The sequence below is a fragment of the Narcine bancroftii genome, chromosome 1 (assembly GCF_036971445.1).
Source record: "Narcine bancroftii isolate sNarBan1 chromosome 1, sNarBan1.hap1, whole genome shotgun sequence".
Lineage (NCBI taxonomy): Eukaryota > Metazoa > Chordata > Chondrichthyes > Torpediniformes > Narcinidae > Narcine > Narcine bancroftii.
This window is the reverse complement of record NC_091469.1, coordinates 415,203,610-415,225,386: the sequence shown is the minus strand read 5'-3', so window position 1 is coordinate 415,225,386 and position 21,777 is coordinate 415,203,610. Positions and strand designations below refer to the sequence as shown.

The following is a 21,777-nucleotide window of genomic DNA, read 5'->3' as shown; positions in this document are numbered from 1 at the left end:
CCCCTCCTTGTTGCCTGACAGCCCCCCAGCGTGGGACCGTGGGGCTGGGGCGGCCGGCGGGGGACCGTGGGGCTGGGGCAGCCGGCGGGGGACTGCAGGGCTGGAGTAGCCGGGGTTGGAGTGGCCGGCGGGGAACTGCGGGGCTGGGGCAGCTGGCAGAGGACTGCGGGGCTGGGGCGACCCGCGGGCGACTCATATGGTCCCTGCGGGCAACCTGGTGCTTGCGGGCACCATGTTGGTGACCCCTGCTCTATAGCCTTTTACTGTCTTGTGCATTGGCACCTCCATACCAGACAATGATACAACCAGTCAGAATGTTCTTCACTGTACACCTGCAGAAATTTGCAGAAACGACTTCACTTTAACTTCATCCAAAAGGCAGCATTTTCAACAATGTAGCTCTCCGACATATCAAATAGCAAAACTAGCTGGCCTATCAAGTCTTCAGTGATATACCAAATCTCTTCAAATTCCTCATGAAATACAGGTATAACCGCTGACGTCTTCTGCATGATGGCAATGACATGAAATCCCCAGGATCAATCTTCAAAGATTTTGACACCTAGGAATTTGAAGTTCTTTATCCTTTCCACTGCTGACCCCTTGATGAGGACTAGTTTGTGCTCTCTTGGTTTCTCTTCCTGAAGTTCACAATTAGTTCCTTAGTTTTGCTAATGTTGAGTGCAAGGTTGTTGTCAATTTTCATAAAACAACCCATCCATTCCAGCTATCAGCCTTCTCTGAACTCCTTCAAAAATGTTATTCTTTTAAATAAGTGAACCATTACTGTGCATTATGTTCCAGAAGAGGTATCATGATACTGAACTAAAATCTTCCTTCTTTTGTATCTATTTTCTTAGTAATAAAAAAATATTTTCTTAACTTTCCATAACATGCATCACAATAGCTAGATCCTTCTGCATCTCAGACTTCTAATTTCTCAGGCATTCATGGATTCAGCAATTTTTAATTTTCCTGCTTAAAGGACAATTCCACATTTTTTCATATTATACTGCATCTGCCAGATCTTGGTTCATTCATTTTTATCTATAGTCACTGTCTCGGAGGATCTTTCCTGGAGCCAGCATACCAATGGCATCATGAAGAAAGCCTCTGCTTCCTCAGGAGTTTGCAGAGGAGCTAGTGGAGTTGTTCAAGTGAACTAGTACGGACTTGAAGGGCCGACATGGCCTGTTTCCGTGCTCCAAATGTTTATATGGTTATATTCCTTTGTAGGCACCTTATGTCCTCTTCAACACCTACTTTCCTACCTACTTTTGTGTTTTAGGCAGAGGTCAAAGAGGAGGTACAGAAGAATATCAAACCAACTGGTAGGCTTGATAGACCAACCGATTTTGCTTTTGATCTGTCAGAGAGCTACATTGTTGAAAATGCTGGCTTTCCGATGAGTTAAGTCCTTTCTGTTAATTCATGTGGAGATTAAAGTAAAATTGAAAGACATTTTAAATGATAGCAAAAATAGCTGGAGATAGCTAGCAGTTAGCTCAGCATATATGGAGAGAGCAAAACAGATTTAATGTTTCAGATGATGACCTTTCATCATACACTTCCAAAGAAAGTTCACTGACCTGATGATTTCCAGCCTCTACAATTTTTTTTTTTTTTTTTTTTGCTTTTAGATTGCTCATGAAGCATTTAGTTAGCCTTACATTTGTTCCTTAATCAAATAAGCAGATTAATTAAAGGCCTGTGACTTATAAATGAATGGAGGCCAAATCTTATTTAAAACTTTGGTTAAGTCGCACTTGTAATACTGTGTGCAATTTTGGTCACCACCTTACTTTGGAAATGATACAGAAGTTCACCAGGATGTTATCTGGCTTAGAGGGTATAAATTATGGGGAGAAATTCGACAAACTTGGATTGTTTTCTCTAGAGCATAGGAGACCTGATAGAGATATACAAAATCATGAGATAGTTTTATAGAGTAGACAGTTGGAATCTATACCCTTGGGTAAAAGCACACACACTAGAAGACATGCATTTTAGGTGAGGGGAGGAAGTTTTGGGGAGATATGTTGGCAAATATTTTATACAGAGATTCGTAGGTGCCTGAAACCAGCTGCTAGGAGCAGTGGTGGAAGCAGACATAACAATAACATTTAAGAGGCTTCTAGATTGACACATGAATATGAAACAGATGGAGATACATTATAGCTATCAGGTGCAAGTAGTAGAGTTTTCAATAGATTTGGACATCATTTTCATCACAGACAAATAGGCCAAAGGCCCTGTACCTGTGCTATATTGCTCTATAGTCTGTTAAAGAACTCTCATGCAGGATTCTCAACACTCCTTTACCACCATCATCACCATTCAGCTTTTTATGTTCTTATATAGCCTCTAAAATCACATATTATCTGGAGGCAAGTTTGCCTCTAAATTTAGAGAACATGAAATGTAAAACTCTTTATCCTCCCTTTCTTCTGTGGCCTTCATTTTTCTGCTATCATGGAAAGTAAGGTTCCACATTGAGAAATGAGGGGGGCATTTGAAACTCTAATTATGAAACTTTCATTTTTCAACTTGTCAGATAAACAGACCACAGCAGCATCTACAATTCCTAAGGAGTTGAGGATGGCAAGGCTACTGCTCCACAACTTGACATTTTATGGGAACATCATTAATAGTATTCTATCTGGCTGCGTCATATTGTGTGGTACAGTAGCTGCAAAGCATTGGACCAGAAATCAATACAGAGGATTACAAAAACAGCAAATGTTACTTGGGGTATCCCTTTCCTTTATTGATGACATTCACCAGGAGCACTGCTTAAAAAAAAGTCAAGAATTATTGAGGATCCCTACAATCCATTATACAGGATGTTTGATTGACTACCATTAAGAACAAGGTACAGGAGCATCAAAATCAGGACTCCCAGGCTGGGAAGTAGCTTCTTCCCATAGGCTGTGAGATTGAAGAATGGTGTCCTGTAACCTTGGATCTCTTATAAATGAAACTGAGTAACTTATTCCTGAATGCTTATATATACAGTATTTATGTAATATATGTATGTATGCATGCAAAGTAATCATGTGTGTGCACAATGAACAGGAGAAATGCTGTTTCATTTGGTTGTATATGTACAGCCAGATGATAATAAACTTGGACTTGAGCTTGAGAATGTGCCATCCTTATTGTCAGAAATCACAGCTGAACAGTTGTGTGTTTATAGGTGTCATTATTTTCATTGCAGATAGACAAATTATTTCATGAAAATCTATCAATGATTTGAAAATGAAATTAGATACTGAGAGGATTAATTGGCATGTATTGAAAACCACAGGCGTAAATCTAATGGACAAAATTACCGATTTCTGGGCTGTAACATTCAATGAAGAATGGTGACAACTGGCTAAAATATTTTATTTGTTCATGAAGTGGATTCCTTTACCAAATACTACCTTGTCATTTATAATGATATTACACATGCTTTAAGTGAAGATGTAGACAAAAATATTTTGTCTGCCTCAATTTAAACTGCATCTTTTTTCTTCAGGGTGTCACTAAACCAACCATGCCGCCCTTAATGTTTGAATTATTTTCAATGTATTACAACCCCTCAGCAATGAAGCAATCTCTATCTGAATTTAGCAAGTTCTAGATGACATTCAGGAATAGGGTGATAACACTGGACAACAAATTTTGTTTAAAAGGTTTACTTCCAGAAAAAAAAACATTGAGGAATATGATGGATGACTTCAAGCTGAGGAGAAAGATAATTTCAGATTTGCTGAATCACGTAGGAAGTTGGAGAAACATGAACTTTTATTGAATTTAGCATGTTTAATTGCATAATGATGCTGACACTTTGTGCGAGTTCAACAGACCTAAAAATGTTTTGCTGCTAATTTTCGTTTCACCATCTGATTCCTCTCGTGTCAGTGTCCAACAATAGGTTGGCCAGCATTGATGGATTCCAGTTGCCCTGATACCACTTTTCCATGGTTGCAATGTCCTGGTGAAACTTTTCAACATGTTCGCCACTGACTGCACCAAGATCAGCAGGGAAGAATTCAAAGTGTGAATCCAGAAAATGAGTTTTCAATAACATGTTGCACTTGCTTGAAGTAAACTTAAAATATGACAAGAAATCACAAAAATAGGTTACATTGTAGCATGTGCGCTACCAACAAGTGTGGAAAGAAGACACACACACGAAGAGTTGAAGTTGAAGACTGGTTTATTGCACTGACAGCTCTGCTTATATTCTCTCCTCGCTGCTGACGTCGGGAGTGACATCATGGCAGTGCCAATCTACAACTGTGTGATGTTTCTGCCGTTGCTCGCTGTTTCCCATCGTGCAGGTGGTCACCTGGGACGAAGGCCATTGGCCCCTATGGGGTCTATGCGGTCATTGAGTTTGCGTCCTGGTTAGCGGGCTGCTACTTGACCCCATCTCCACCAGAAACAGCGATCAGAGCACTGTTCACTGCTTTCAGTGCCTACAGGGGCTGCAGGGTGATCGGTTGGCTAATGTCCAGATGTGCTGGTCGAACATGAAAGTCCTTCATTACTGCCAATGTCCAGCACACACGTCGACCTGTTTTGCCTAATGACTTTATACAGCCCCTCATACAGCTGTTACAAAGATGTTCGATGTGCCCCCCCAAATGAAAAAGTACTCATAGGTGTCTGAGACTTCAGGGATGTAGGTCTAGGCCTGGACGTATGGCGGAGGTAGTGGAGATGCTAGAATGCCCAGTTCTTCTCTCAGTTTAGTCAATGAGGCCCTGGAGTCCTCTGGATCCTTGGCAGTGCCTCAGAACTCTGATGGTATTACTAACAGTGCACCGTATACCATCTCGGCTTTGGAGGCACTGAAGTCCTCTTTTGGCACAGGGCAGATCCCCAGGAGGACCCAGGGTAACGTCCATCCAGTTTGGCCCTTTCAGTCGAGCTATCAAGGCCGCCTTTAGGTGCCTGTGGAACTGTTTCACCAACTCATTGGCCTGAGGATTAAAGTCATGATATGGTAGAGTTGGGTTTCCAGCAAGTTGGCCAGCACTGCCCAGAGCCCCAAAATGAACTGTGTACCTCTATCAGCGATCTTACACTCTTGGACTCTGAACCTCAACACCCAGGTATTAATCAGTGACCTGGCGCAGGTCTCAGTGGTTGTATTGGCCAGCGAGACCGCCTCTGGCCACCTCATGGAGTGGTAAATCATGGAGAGGATATACCTCACTCCACAGGAGACTGGCAACAGCCCTACAATGTAAATATGGATGTGGATGAACCAACGTTGTGATGGCTTGAAAGTCTGGGGGGGAGGGGTGCCTTGACGATCTGCCCTTTGGATGTCTGGTAGAATGTGCAGGTCTTGGCCCACTGAGGCTGAACCTAATGGCCACCATTTTAACACAAGTCCTGAAGGCTGGGTGCCAGGTTGTGCCACCTACACATTGCTGGGACGATGGGTGGAGTTTGTCAGTGGAGATATTGCAGAGGACTGATGGCGACATCCATCAGCCTGAGGCTGGAAACTGCTGTTCTGTCTGCCATGATCTCAGAGTCCTTCTGCTGTGCCTTGGCTAGGGCAGAATAGTATATTCCCTGGGACAGGGACAGGGCCAGGACAGACTTGATCGCAGGGCGGGACAGTGCGTTGGCCACCATGTTGGTCTTCCCTGCTATGTGTTGGATATCTGTGGTGAATTCAGACACATATGAGAGGTGTCGCTGTTGCCTGGATGACCACGGGTCAGACACTTTGTGGAAGGCAAAGGTCAATGGCTTATGGTCAGTGAAGACCTTGAATTGCCTGCCTTCTAGAAAATACTGGAAGTGCCTGACTGCCAAGTACAACACCCATAGCTCTGGTAAAGACACTTTAGTTGAGTTTGCGTAGCTGGGCTGCCATTGCCCTTTGATGAATTGTTCCAGTATGCCCCCTAATGCTGTGCTGGAGGTGTCTACTGTGGGGGTGGGGGGTTGACGCCACTGGCCTGGGGTGTACCAGAAGGGTGGCATTGCCCAGAGCATCTTTGGCCTTCTAGAATGCCTCCAAGGCCTCATTGTCCAGGTAAAGTCCTTACCCTTCCCTGCCATGAGCGTTAAAAGGGGGTGCATGATGTGAGCCGCTGCTGGTATGAATCGGTGATAAAAGTTAAATTATACTGGTGAATTCTTGCAATCCCATCCTTCACTGTGCAGGGATCAGCAAAATGCCGAATGGCCTCTACCTTCTTGGGCAGGGGTCTTGCTCCATGCCTGTTGATCGTTTCCAACCCGAAGTGGCACTTAGCACGGTTTATAGTTATCCAGAATTCCTGAAGCCAGACACGCAGTTGCCTCAGGTGGGCTGCATGCCCTGTGTTGTTACAGCCTGAGATGAGAATATCATCCAAATAGATGAATGCAAATGGGAGATCCTGACCCACTGCATCCATCAGCCTCTCAAAAGTCTGGGCTGAGTTCTTAAGTCCAAAGGGCATTCTCAGGAATTCATAGTCCAAAAGGGGTAATGATGGGGATGTCATCAGGATGGACTAGGATCCTGAGATTGACTTTTGAAAACACCCATGCCCCTTGCAAGTTAGTGGTAAAGTCTTGGATATGAGGCACAGGGTACCTGTCGGGTGCAGTGGCCTCATTGAGGCCATGATAGTCACCACATGGTCTCCACGCTCCTGCTGCCTTCGGTACCACATGTAGGGGGGAGGCCCAGGGGCTGTCAGAATGCCGCACTATCACCAGGTTTTCCATTTTTTAAAACTCCCCCTTGGCGAGACTGAGCAGGAAGTCTGCTCCCAGTAGTAGTGAGCCACCACCGCAATTGTGAATGTCCATGTGAACCAGTTGCTGCTAAAATGGAGGGGGAAAGTGCAGGTGCCGAATGTTCGTATGGTGATGCTGTTCACTGCCCTCAGTGCCAGGCCTGATTTCCCATTCTGTGTGTCATAGGCCAAGGAAGGAGGACACTCATTTTGGTGATGGTATCCATGAGGAGCTGCCTTCCTGACAGAGATTCCCACACATTCAGGAGGCTCTCATGTTGGCCAACCGCTGCAGCCATCAACAGTTGGCCATGGCACTTCCCTGAAATGCGCAGTGTGGGCGGCATCCCTGCACCCCATTGCTAGTGATAATAGCAATATTGTTGGGTCAGGGAGTCCACCTGCCTCTCCGTTTGCTGTGGCCTTGCTGTCAGCTGTGTGTGGGGCCTAGCATCCTGGTCCACCGAGGCTCTGTTTTCTTTCTTCATTCTCCAGAGCACATTTACCTGGGCTGACTTTCCTAGGGTCGCTGAAGTCCTTGACAGTGAGCAAGAGTCAGATATCTTTGGGCTGCTGCTCCAGGAAAATCTACTCAAAGAGCAGGCAAGGCCTGTGTCCCTCAGCAAGGGTGAGCATTTCGCTCATGATGGTGGATCAGGCCCTGTCCGCCAAACCATCCAAATGCAGCGATTGGGTGGCGTCCTCGTGCCATGACAGCCTGAAGGTGCGGGTTAATAGCTCCTTGAGGGCATCGTATTAGTCTTACTCTGGAGGCTGCCATAGGAAATCAATGACCCTTAGTGTTGTGTCCTGTTCAAGCGAGCTCACCACTTAGTAGTAACATGTGTTGTTGGTGTTGATCTGTCGAAGGTGGAACTGGGCCTCGGTCTGTTCAAACTGCACGTGTGGCTGCGACGCCCGGAAAGTTGGCAGCTTCAAGGAAACCATGTGAAGAACTGCTTGTTCCATTATCCTCGGGTCCAACTGCTGGTTAGACCTGTCGGGGTCACCAATGTAGTGTGCGCTACCGAGAAGTGTGGAAAGAAGAAACATACAGGAGGAGTCAAAGTCGAAGACTGATTTAATGGACTGGCAGCTCTGCTTATATTCATTCCTCGCTGCTGACATCAGGAGTGACTTAAGGCAGCACCGATCTCCGACTGTGCGGCATTCCTACCACTGCTCGCTGTTTCCCGCCATGCGGATGGTCACCTTTGATGAAGGTTGTTGGCCCCCATGGGGTCTGTGCGTTTGCTGCATACGTCAGCCATTTTGTATATCAAGTCATTTCCCAGTTAGCGGGCTGCTACAACATCTAAAAAAAATGTGCTAGGAAAATTTTTAAGATTATTTTGGTTATCAGCAGCCCAAAATCCATAAAATACACCCAAAAGTGTTCAGGAAGAAAATTCTTTGTTGTCCAATCTAATTGGCAAGTAACATTTGCATTACAAGTGTGCCAGGGAATGGTCATGTTCAACAGGATGGAGTCTAATTACCCAACATTGATGTTCAATCATCATCATCATATCCTGGAGGGTCAGAAACTGAGATAGACCATTAATAAAAATATTGAACCTAACTGATCAGATACTGGCATCCTGTGCTTAATGATTCACCTTGTGATACTCCAAATTGTTTCCATCATCTGCGAGGAGCAAGTGTGATGGAATATTTTCCATTTGTTTAGAAGAGTGCCACAGTGATTTTCATGTGTAGCACTTAGAAAATGCACTATAATCACCACCCCACCATGTTCTGAAAATGCTTTTCAATTGCTCTGGCACCAAGAACCGTCTAGCACATTGGCAACAATGTCAGCTGCAGTTTTACCTCCAACTTGCACCACAACAACTTTCTTCATTGTGTAGGATATTGTTGTTTAGCAACACTGCAAAGGTATCCTTACCAGAGGACTATTGTTCAAGAAAGCAATTTTCACCTTCAGGATTGGCAATGTACCCAGGCCCGACTTGATAAATATATCTCCATTCTCTTTTTGAAGAGATGCAGACTTGAAGGACTCACATTTTTCATGTTCTCGTTATTTCTATTTCTATCCCCTGAAATGGTCTTGTGCTCTCTAAGAAAAAATGGTGTTGAAGTTGTATTATCTAATTAAATAACAATAAATGTGCCTAGAGATACAAATTAAAGGGATTCCAAAATGATAATTATTCATAAGGCAGCTGCCAAAGTTGCAAGCTGAACAATCTTTGTAGGAAGAATGAATTCTCAGTTACTTATATTTTTCATTAAAATCTTTGCCAATCACATATATATGAGCCATGAAATCTGTGAGTCTTTATGCAGGTACTGCTGAATTGAATTTTTCCTCCATTTTTAACAGCATCATTATTCATTTTAAAGGAATCACTGAATCATAGGTTCAATGTAAAATAAGTTTAAACAATTGGAATTGGTATTTTTAATGGATGCATTTCTACAGCTCAAATCTCTTCCAAACTTGGTACTGTATTGGTAACTTTATTTAATAATTCAAAACATATTGGATACTCTGGGTGTTGAAACACAGTGGACAACTGTGGTTGTATGTTCTGGATTTGAGACCATGGAATATTATTGAACATAAAGATCGTGGGAAGGGTGGGAGTATAACCATGAAAGTAAACTCAACAAGAAAGTGGCTAAAGTCAGTTAAAGAGATCCCCACCATCAATGGCCTGGTGCCAAACAAGCTGTATTAATTCAAGGCTAGCAGTGAGTTGAGTCATCTTGCTTGGTGGACTCCCTTTGCAAAATTTTGTTTTCACAAAAACACTTTTGGGTGTATTTTATGGATTTTGGGCTGCTGATCACAAAAATCTTAAAAATTTTCCTAGCACTTTTTTTTTCAGATGTTGTAGCAGTCCGCTAACCGGGACATGACTTGATACACAAGTAGTTGGAAAAAGTCAGGCTTTTATAAAAAAAAATGAATGTACAAAACATAAATGATCTCCACTACTAACTACAAGAAAACAAGACATACAGCACTATTACAGCCCACACAATTACAATGTTATTTGCCCATGATAGTTGAACACCTTTTTGGAGGCATCTAGAAAAGAACAGACATAACAAGTTTTAATTTAGAGATACAGCATGGTAACCGACCTTTCCAGCCCACGTCACCCAGTTACACTCATGTGATTAATCAACCCACTAACCCCATATGTCCTTGAAATGGAGGAGGAAACCAGAGCACCCAGTGGAAACCCAAATGGACATGGGGAGAACATACAAATTCCTTAAAAACAGCTGTGGAATTAAACCCAGGTCACTGGTGCTATAATAGCATTATGCTAAGTGTTGCCATTACAGTTTTATAGTAAATACATATTTTTTTAAAACTGAAACTATTGTGTTGTGAAAGGCAACATAATTTCTTGGCCATATTAAAAAAAATTACATAAGAAATTTTTAATTGTGTTTTTAATGAACAAAGCTAAAGAGGGTGCAATTGCAACATTTAAAAGGTAGATGAACAGATATATGGATAGGGAAGGCTTGGAAGGATATAGACCAAATGTAAGCAAATGGGACCAGCCCAGAATGCCAATAAGGTTGGCATGAAGATTTGGACTGAAAGGGCCTGTTCCATGCTATCTGACTCAACAATTCTAAAGCATAAAACTCATGTCTAGCACTATTAATTTATAAACTATCTTTGCTGCCAACAATGAAAAACAAGCCATTTGAAAGCATTAACAATCAGTATAATTATGATTTTTATTTGGGCATCTGCCCGCATTTGGCTCATACCTTGATGAAGGGCTCAAGCCGAAAGCATGGGTTATGTACCTTTAACTTTGCTAAATAAAGTATACTGTTTGACCTGCTGAGTTTCTCCAGCATTGTGTTTTTAACAAGTATAATTAGTTTTTTTTAAAATCATGCTGGTTGACTAATCTTTGTGTCAACAATTTTGTGGTAAGCACAAAATTGGGCAGCTTGTCCTGTACCGTATGTTTTTCCAAATCCATACAAGGGCACAATACCCTTTCAATTATTTATTACAAAAATGTTAATTTACTGCCCCTAAGCAAAGGGTTGCATTTGTGCCTCCAAATCCAAATGAATTACTCAGCGCAATACGTCTTCTTAAAATGTTCCACTCTTGAGCTTTAATAGGAACATAATTCAAATCAAACTCAGAATCCATCCTGTCGAGGTTCAAGGTAGGAGGCAAGACCCCATGAAAGCAGGCCAGAGCTGTGAATGCTGTTTCTATGGCTCCAGCTGCACCCAAGAGGTGGCCAGTAGCCCCTTTAGTGGAAGAGACAGCGAGAGAATGTGCATGCTCTTTGAACAATCTCTTGATGGCTTGATTCTCAGTTGCATCTCCTAGCGGTGTGCTGGTGCCATGTGCATTAATGTATGAAACATCCTGTGGTGTCACTCCAGCATCATTCATTGCAGCAGACATACACCTGAGAAGATGCAAAATTACATTATAAGAACATGGGAGCATAGTACAGGTCCTTCAGCCCACGTTATTGTTCCGACTTATGTAAATCTACTCCACAACAATCTAATCCATAACCCCCCCCACCACCTATTTTTCTGACATCCATGTGCCTCAGAGTCTTTTCAATGTCCCTTTTGTATCAGCCTCCATCACCAGCCCAATAATGCATTCCAGGCACCCACCACTCTGTAAAAATAAAACTACTTCTGATTCATCCTAAACATATGCCCTCTGGTACTTGTTATCGTCACTCCAGGAAAAAGGAGCTGGATGTCCACCCTATCAAAGTCCATCATAATCTTATATACTTTAATTAAGTCAACTCTCATCCTTCATTGCTCCAAAGAGAAAAACCCTAGCTTTGTCAACCTTGTTTCATATGACATGTTCTCCAATCTAGGCAATATCCTGGTCAATCTTCTCTGCACCCTCTCTAAAGCTTTACATTCTTCCTGCCTTGAGGTGACTAGATTGGAACCAATACCCCAAGTGCAAATAAACAAATACTTTAAATAAATTATTATTTAAGCAATAGGTTGCATTGCAAAGATCTGTTGTTGATTTGTTTTCATATTAATCAGTTTATTGAAGATAATAAATGGAAAATAGGACTAATCAATGCATTGCACTTTAATAACCAGTTAAAATTGTGTTCTTTAAGCTTAATTGCTGCAGTGACTGGACTTGAAAAATCAACATCTTATGACATTTATTTTCTTCAGAGCGAGCACAAAAAATTACTCTCAGTACAAGCCCTTTGCTGCAACAAACAAGTGATTTATTATTTAGTGTGCATGGGATGCATGTTCATTTTTAAAAAAATATTACCATGTCTTTCTCTTTTGGGCTCATGGATGGGTCATCACGTTCTCTAACTGTTGAGAGCAAATGTAGACTATTTTCAAATCTCTCCAAGGTCTCAAAGTGCCCTTGATCTACAATCCTGAAATGCAGGGCCAGGTGATGTCCTGCAGTTGCATGATGTGGGACCTGGTTGACCCCTTTGTGGTTCAAGTGACCACATCTGAATTAAGTGTTGGTTGCTCAAGGCACTCAAGATGACCTGGAAACGGAGCTTCAAACACTGCCACACATCAGGGTGCGGTTGAGTTATCTGGACATTGTATTTCAGGAGACAAGAGAGGCAGGTAGGGGGATCCAAGAGGTAGTGCAGCCCTTGAACTTGTCCAACAGTGTTGAAATTTCTTAATTCCTGTGTGGGCGAGAACAGGAGCTGTAGGAGGGATGAGTAACCGATCTGTGGCATCATGGTTCAGGAAGCCATTCATGAGGGGGGAGAGAAGAGAAATGTAGTGGTAATAGGGGATAGTATAGTCAGAAGAATTGACACTATTCTCTCTAGCAAGGATCAACAATCCAAAAGGCTGTATTGTCTGCCTGTGCCAAGGTTCAGGATATCTCATCTGACCAGCAGAGGAATTTGGAGTGTGCAGGGAAAGATCCAGTTGTTGTGACCCATGTGGGTACCAACTACATTGACAGAACAAGTAAAGAGGTTCAACAGAAGGAATTTGAGCAGCTAGGGTCTAAATTAAAAAACAGAATAAAAAAAGGTAATCTCTGGATTGATACCTAAACCACGAGCAAACTGGCACAGGACTGATAAGATTAGGGAGTTAAATGAATGGCTCAAAGACCAGATTTGGTGAAGTGGGTTTGAATTTGTGGGACATTAGCACAAGTATTGGTGAAGGAATGAGCTTTACCAATGGGGCGGGTGCTATGTGAACTATTCTGGGACCAGCGTCCTGTTGACTCACATAATCAGGGCTGTGGAAAAGGCTTTTTAAAAAAATAGCAAGGGTGTGGGTTTAATAGACTGGAAAATATGGATGTTAAAGGGAGGGAGTGCAGGAGAGGTTATAGAAGTCTCCAGATTACAAGATAGAAGATAAAGTTTAAATCAGGCAGCAAGGAGACAAATGGTGAAGGAACTAAAGATGTATAGAAATGCACTCAGTGTAGTGTGACAGAATTATGTAATTATTAATCTTTATTACATATACACACACCGATATTTCTTAGTAAAGTTATTTTTGGGTTGGATTCAGGGACACAGACACTTAGAAACCACTTTGAGAGATGAAATGTCTACTGGATCATTGGTTGAACCTGTGTAAACAGCCATAAAACCGAAGTGATTGTCCATTGATATTAAAGACAATGCCATTTACTCAGAGAAACATTCAGAGAAAGACACCTATATAATCTGTTCAAATAAACATGCTTTTTCTTCAGTGACCTGTGCAAAGAGATCAGATCATTGGCTCTTGAACTTGTGGAAGAGAGGAACTTCATTCAAAATCAGAAGTGATGTCATGTTAGGCGATTAAAGAAACTTCAAGGAGATATCTTTAATATTGAACCAGTTTCATCTGAAGTCAAAAATACAGAGACATTTTCATGAGAAGGTCCTGTTGTGCTGCTCTCCTTGTCATGGGAGTTACACAAAATCAGCGGCAATGAAGAAGAGCTACTTCACTGTTTGTCAAAAGAGGGCAGTTCTACAGTGTCCATTTGTAATAGTCTCTTCATTTAACCCTTGCCTAGGTTTGTGAAATTATCATTTGAAACACAAAGCCATTTCTTGCCAGGCCTACCGTAAATATTTCGTATACAATGCGACCGCCCCCCCCCCATTTTTGAGGGGGAAAAGGGGGAAAAATTTTACTCCGTGTATAATACGACCCTCCTCGCTCACCTGAGTCGTGCTGGCATCTCTCTCCCCACCCGCCCGATTCGCGCTGCCATTTCTCCCTCTCGCTCCCCCGATTCGAGCTGGCGTCTCTCTCCCCACCCGTCCACCCAAGTCATGCTGCCGTCTCTCCCCTTCACCTGAGTAATGCTGCCGTCTCTCTCACCCCTCGCCTGAGTCGCGCTGCCGTCTCCCTCCCCTCCTCGCCTGAGTCGCGCTGCCATCTCTCTCCCCCTCGCCCGAGTCGTGCTGCTGTTCTCTCTCCATTGCCCGAGTCGCGCTGCTGATCTCTTCCACCTCGCCCGAGTTGCGCTGCCATTCTCTCCCTCCTTGCCCGCCCGATTTGTGCTGGTGTCTCTCTCCCCCTTCGTCCACCCAATTCGCGCTGGTGTCTCTCTCCCCCCTTCGTCCACCCAATTCACACTGGTGTCTCTCTCCCCACCCGCCTGAGTCGCGCTGCCGTTTCTCCCCCTTCGCCCCCAGTCATGCTGCCGTCAATGTAGGCCGCTAGTGATAATCTTACTCATCATTAAACCTGGAAGAATTTTAAAAAAATTATAACCTCGTGTATAATTCGACCCCCCCCCCACTTACTTTGGGCTCAAATTTTGGTACAAAATTTTTGGCATTATACTCGGATATTTACGATAATCCCCATGCAGCTGGAACCGCTGTGTTTCCAAGAACAGTTCCAGCTGTGTGGGGGATTATGGGTAGGAAAGACAGCTATTGCTCTGCCATGTTTTGAGCCACAGAGACCGGCCCTCAAGGCCAAAGCGGCCCGGTGAGGCTGTCACAGCCTGCATCAGCCACCCCCTGATGGCTCCCACCGGCCCTGTCTTGAGGGGGTCATGGAAGGAGAGGGATGAGTGAGGAGATGGGTTGGGGGCTGGCGTCGTCATCAGCCCGCCCTTAACCAGCCGTTTGCAGCGGTTGTACATTCAGGTCAGATGGTGAAGCACAGCACTCCACCAATTATCCTTCCCCAAAAACTGTTGGAATCGGTTCCTCGGAGTCATCCACGGTGCATTTAGAGAGGCAAGTCTTTAGGTGCAAGGGCGAAGAACCTCCGCCTTTATAGATGGGTGTTTTCCCTGCTTGAAAGTGCCTACAGATTCTGGAATCTCCATGCAAGAGAGGGAGACTTGTGGAAAATCATTCGTAGGAAGAAACAATTTCTGAATACAACTCTACAAGAGGTCATGAGTTTTGAGAACAGTAAATACTCAGTTTCAACAAAAAATATTTCTGAGATTGACCTTTAAAATAATCTCTTCAGAATTATGCCTGAACTGTAATGGTTCGGGTTTTGCCACACACACTCATATATATAGTGGAATTAAGTAAGATTTATTATTAATAAAAAAATATTGTTTTTGAAGATACCATTGTGAATTTTTATTGCTGCTGGTTTAGGTCATAACAGAAGGGAGTTAGAAATTGGCAGGTACCATGTTGGGGGGGGGGGTGTAGAGATATGGCAGAAGGAGGATCACTGTACACTTCCTATCAAATAGGTAGCAGCTGCATAGAGGGTGGGATGGCTCTGTTGGTAAAAATGAAATCAATTAGCCTGAAGGGACATAGGATTGAAGGATGTAGAATCCTTGTGGGGAGAATTGAAAATCTAAAAAGACCCTGATGGAATTATATTCAGACCTCCAAATGGCAGCCAGGAGTTAGAGAAAAGACATGTAAAAAAAATGGTAATGTTATGGTGGCTAATGGGGCCTTCAAAATGCTGGTAGACTAGGAAAATCAAGTTGGATCCCAAGAGAAGGAAATTGTTGAATGCCAATGAGTTGCCTTTTGAAAGCAGCTTATATTGAGCCTGTTAGGGGAAAAAGAAATGTTTGATTTGGTGTTGTTCAATGAACAGGATTTGATGAGAGAGCTTAAGTTAAAAGAGCCACTGGGAGATAGTAATCACCATATGATCGAATTCACTCGCAGTTTGAGAGGAAGAATGGAATATGTTGGTATGACAGTTGAGTAAAGGTAACTATGAGGCATGAGGGAGGAGCTGACCAAAATTAATTGGAAGGGATCTACCAGGGAAGATGGTAAAGCAGCAATGGCAGAGTTTCTGGGAATAATTCAAAAGATGCAGGATCACTTCATCTCAAAGAAGAATAAGCATACTTAAGAGAAGGTGAGGCAACTGTGGCTGAGAAGGGAAGTCAACAACAGCATAAAATCAAACAAGAGGGCACATAGTATTGTAAAAGTTAGCAGGAAGCCAGAGGATTGGGTAACTTTGTTAAAAAAACCAAAGAGGCAACAGAAAAAGCAATAAAGAGAGAAGAGTTGAAATATGAAAGTAATCTAGCCAATAACATAAAAGTGGTTAACAAAATATTTTTCAGATGTATAAAGAGTAAAAAGAGAGACAATCAGACCACTGGTAAATGATGCTGGAGAACAGGTAATGGGGAAAAAAAAGAAATGGTGCATGAAATGAATAGGTATTTTGCATCAGTCTTCACTATGGAAGCCAAAGGTGATGTGCCAGAAATGCAAGAGTCAGGAGAAGAAATGAGTGTTGTCATGATTACTAAGAAGAAGGTGCTTCAGAAAAGAAGAGGCTGAAGAGGACTGGATAGATACAAGAGATAGCTGAAGAGATTGTGCATGCATTAATAGTGGTCTTTCATGAATCATTCTAGTTGGGAATGATTCTAGAGGACTGGAAAACTGCAAATATTTTTAAGAAGAGAGAGGGAGCCAAGACAGGAAATTAAAGGCCAGTTAGCCCAACCTCAGTGGTTGCCAAAATTCTAGGGTCCATTAATAAGTACGGTTACTGAAAGCACAAGACAAAATATGCCACACCCAGCATGGTTTTCTTCAGGACTCATCTTCCCTGACAAAACTGTTGGGAGTTCTTTGAGGATACAACAAGCAGGGCAGAAAAAGGAGAGTCAGTGAATGTTGTTCACTTTGATTTTCAGAAGGCCTTTGACAAGGTGCCACACACCAGGCTTCTAAATAAGAAAGTAGCCCATTATATTGTGGGAATATTTATTCTCTAGCGTGGAAAGAAAATTGGTTGAGAAATTAGAGGGAATTAAGGGGGCCTTTTCTGGCTGGCTGGCTGTCAGGGAATAGCAATGTTCTGCAGAGATCAGCATTGGGTCCGCTACTTTTCACGCTGTATGTAAATGTTAGATAATGAAATTGATGGCTTTGTGGATGATATTGTGAGAGATAATAGATTATAGGAAGTAAAGTTAGTATGAATTCTTTCTTTGGCTTGGCTTCGCGGACGAAGATTTACGGAGGGGTAATGTCCACGTCAGCTGCAGGCTCGTTTGTGGCTGACAAGTCCGATGCGGGACAGGCAGACACGGTTGCAGCGGATGCAAGGGAAAATTGGTTGGATGGGGTTGGGTGTTGGGTTTTTCCTCTTTTGTCTTTTGTCAGTGAGGTGGGCTATGCGGTCTTCTTCAAAGGAGGTTGCTGCCCGCCAAACTGTGAGGCGCCAAGATGCACGGCTTGAGGCGATATCAGCCCACTGGTGGTGGTCAATGTGGCAGGCACCAAGAGATTTCTTTAGGCAGTCCTTGTACCTCTTCTTTAGTGCACCTCTGTCTCGGTGGCCAGTGGAGAGCTCACCATATAACACGATCTTGGGAAGGCGATGGTCCTCCATTCTGGAGACTACTGATGTCCTCCATCAGCCAGCTCCCCACCATGACTACCAGACCCCCCACATCTCCATCGGGCACACAAAACTCAAAACGGTCAACCAGTTTACCTATCTCAGCTGCACCATTTCAACGGATGCAAGGATCGACAACGGGATGGACAACAGACTCGCCAAGGCAAATAGCGCCTTTGGAAGACTACACAAAAGAGTCTGGAAAAACAACCAACTGAAAAACCTCACAAAAATTAGTGTATACAGAGCCGTTGTCATACCCACACTCCTGTTCGGCTCCGAATCATGGGTCCTCTACCGGCATCACCTACGGCTCCTAGAACACTTCCACCAGCGTTGTCTCCGCTCCATCCTCAACATAGGAGCGACTTCATCTCCAACATCGAAGTACCCGAGATGGCAGAGACCGACAGCATCGAATCCACGCTGCTGAAGATCAAACTGCGCTTGGTAGTATGAATAAAATAAAGAATAATAGACTAGACTAGAGGAAGTTAAGTAAGTGCTGAATAAGGATGAATTCCGATACGAGTGTGAGGAAGGGTTTCGCAAGTAAAATAGAATATAGTCTTATAGTAAGTCCTGGAGGTTGAGAGGTGTGAATAAGGTCAAAGGCAGATTCATGAACAAGGACAATGACATGATGGGACCCAGACAGGATACCCCATGGTCTTTCAGGTTTACAGAAACTGCACTTAGGCAGACAGAATTACCAAATGCCAAACCAATCCAGGAGGCAGAAGAATATTGGGGGGGGGGGGGTATCTCTACACTGAAATGAACTGTATAAAAGTTGGGTGAGCCCCAGTATGTGTGTGTATTCCCATGGTAAGGGAAAGCACCCAACTTTGCTCTGTTGTACAATAAATGTTCTTTGTTCTCAATTTTTGTCTCGAGCGAAATCTGTGAAGGTACTTCTGTTTCTCACAAATGGGGACTCATCCGGGATCGCACTCCCTCCACTGACAGAGTGCCCGACGACGGGGGTAGGTGCATCCCGGCTGATTCAGCTGGACTCCAGGACGAAGGGTGACTGGTCAGTGGACGAAGCGAGTGATATCTGAGAGGAGGCATTGAGAACAAAAGACGGGAGGACGTTAAGGAAGCGCGTTAGGAATAGCTACTGGATCCTGGTAAGAGGAATTTATTTACCTGCTAGTACGGGAGGAGTAAGTAGCAAGGGTAACAGTCCCTGGAGAAGGACGGGAAGATCAGATACCTAAACATAGTCCGTTAGGATTAATGTTGTCTGATTGGGGTGCGGGGAAAACCCTTGGGAAAGATAAACAGACCATGGTCAGGTATTGCTATCAGGAATGGGTTAAGAATCCGATAAAAGGGAGTTCGGAATATTGGCCAAAGTTCGGATCCGACGAGGACTGGATGTGTCAGGCATTGAACATCTGGCTCTACCAAAATCAAGGAGGTAATACCGAGAGCAGAGAATATGCAGCCTGTTGGCTCAGTGGATCGTTTGATCAAATGATTTTGAGCGAAAAGGATTGTAAGAACAAGAAGGACGAGGAACCTTCTGCCCCTGAAATACAAGGATGGGATGTGTTACATTCCCTTCCTCCACCTTATGCTCCCCCTGTGCCGGTTCCTATCTCCCCCCTCTCACCTACGCTTTACCCTTTTTCACCTTCTCCTCTTCCTCCAGTTAGAGAAAGAAAAAGAAAGTAGGGGTTTGATGACCCGCTCACAGAGTACAAGATTACCACCTCAATTGACACGAGAGGGAGGAGACTTTGATTATGAGGGTCATTCAGAGCATCATAGAGGAGGGGATAAGCCAGAAATTAACTAGATGAGTCCTTTACGAGAGGTTCCCTTGGGAGGAGATGTGGGGGGTCTCAGGTTCGTAAATGTGCGTCTGACCAGTACGGAGGTGCGCAATTTTAAGAAGGAAATGACCTCTCTGATAGAAGACCCTCAGGAATGTGCAGAACAATTAAATCAATTTTTGGGACCTAATATATATACCTGGGATGAATTAATGTCTATTTTTAAGACTCTGTTTACTTTGGATGAGCGTGGAATGATTCGCCAGGCAGGCATTAGAGTCTGGGATAGGGAACACCAAGGGGGACCAGAGGCAATACCTGGAGAAGCTAAATTTCCCTCTACCCTCAGGGGTAGAGGGTTAATCTAATAAAAAGAATGAAGGAATCTGTTCCAAAAGGACAGAACTTTAAGAAGGCATTTGAGGTTCCCCGAGGTCCCGAGGCGACCCCCTCTGCATTTCTGAATAGATTGCGTGCGGCCATACAGCAATATGGGGGGTTGGATATAGGATCCCCAGCAGGTGAACAGTTGGTATTGATGGGCTTTGTTACTAATTTAGCCCCAGATATCAGGAAGAAATTACAAAAGACAGAGAATTGGTATGAACAGGGAATAACACAGCTTTTACAGATCGCACAAAGGGCATACGTCCAGAGGTCTGAAGATAAACAGAAAGGAAAGGCTAAAATTTGGTTGCAGGCAGTCAAGGAAGTTGTGGAGGGACAGCAGGGAAATGTTAGGAGCTGTGTGCCAGCTCCTGGATGTTGGGAGGAGCGCCAGGGGTGGGGAAGTAGAGACCAGAGCAGAGGCAGGGGTAGAGGAGAATTCCGGGAACGACGACCATCCCCGGGACCCCGTGGAGACCCTGGTAGAAATTGGAAAACAGGAGCATTAGTTTGCTATTATTGCAAAAAGGAGGGACACTTTAAGAGGGAATGCCCAATGCGAGCCAGGGAGACGCAATCTTATGCAATGATGGAGGCAGATTATGAATAGGGGGGTCACGGTTCTCAGTCAATACACATGTTGGGGCTGCATGGAGAACCATTGGTAAATTTAAGCATAGGATCCCACGTTGACGAGATGACTTTTCTAGTAGATTCTGGGACAGCCTGGTCTAGTATTTTACAATGGCCCGAGGGTGTTAAAACAGAAGGGACAGTGCTGGTTTCGGGAGTGAAGAGATTTTACGGTCCCTATACTAAAGAATGTAAGGATACAAATGGGAGAAAAGATAATAACAGAGGATATTTTACTAGTTCCCCAAGCTGGAGTTTGCCTGTTGGGACGAGATTTACAAGACCAATTGGCTATCGGTACCAGACCACAGGGATCAGGTATCAGGGTTCAATTTTATGTACTAACAGAGGAGGATCGGGAACTAATAAATCCTAGGGTATGGGCAAAAAGAGGAAAAAGAGGAGGATTAGATGTTCCTCCCCTGCAAGTTACTTTAAAAGACCCTGACCAAGTAATTAGATGAAAACAGTACCCAATTACTATGGCTGGCCGAAAGGGGCTGCAGCCAGTAATTGACCAATTGGTGAAAGATGGTATACTCGAACCTTGTATGTCACCTTTTAATACCCCAATTTTACCTGTCCAAAAACCAGACGGTACCTATCGATTAGTGCAGGATTTGAGGGAGTTAAACAAAATAATTCTCACCCGTTATCTGGTCGTACCTAACCCCTATACGATAATGGGTAAAATTGATCCCCATAGTAAGTGGTTTAGTGTAATTGACCTCAAAGATGCCTTCTGGACCTGTCCATTGGCAATAGACAGTGGGACATGTTTGCATTTGAGTGGGAAAATCCTTTTACAGGACGGAAAAATCAATACCGGTGGACGGTCCTTCCCCAGGGTTTTACCGAATCTCCAAATTTGTTTGGCCAAGTTTTAGAACAGGTACTAGATGAGGCCCCTCGGAGAGAGAATTATCAATTAATACAATATGTTGATGACTTATTAATCACGGGAAAAACGTATGATGTGGTTAAACAATACTCTGTTGAATTTCTGAATTTCCTAGGGAATAAGGGTCTTAGAGTGAGCGAGTCAAAGTTACAATTTGTTCAATCTGAAGTTAAATACTTAGGTCATCTGGTTAGTCAAGGGATTAGGAAGATAAGTCCAGAGAGAACACGCAGTATTCTGCAGATCCCACCTCCAAAGAGTGCTCGAGAACTTAGAAAATTCCTTGGTTTAGTGGGATACTGTAGAATTTGGATTGAGAACTATTCTAGCCTGGTCAAATTTCTTTATGATAAACTTGCGACTCTAGGGGGTGAAACTGTTGTCTGGACAGAGGAGGAGATTAAAGATTTTACCTTGGTGAAACAGCATCTTATTAATGCCCCAGTTTTGGCTTTACCCGACCTAAATAAGCCATTTGATCTAT

At 43.5% G+C, this 21,777-nt stretch overlaps 1 protein-coding gene across 3 annotated transcripts in view; it reads right to left on the bottom strand.

The window, feature by feature from the left end:
• Window positions 1–7,831: 7,831 nt before the first annotated feature.
• oxsm (3-oxoacyl-ACP synthase, mitochondrial) overlaps window positions 7,832–21,777 on the bottom strand; it is a 35,329-nt gene continuing 21,383 nt past the window's right edge. For all 3 annotated transcript variants that reach the window (XM_069914008.1, XM_069914009.1, XM_069914010.1), the window contains exon 3: window positions 7,832–11,173. In XM_069914008.1, the coding sequence (XP_069770109.1) occupies window positions 10,768–11,173 (406 nt within the window). In that variant the 3' untranslated portion in view covers window positions 7,832–10,767. The remainder of the gene's footprint in view (window positions 11,174–21,777) is intronic.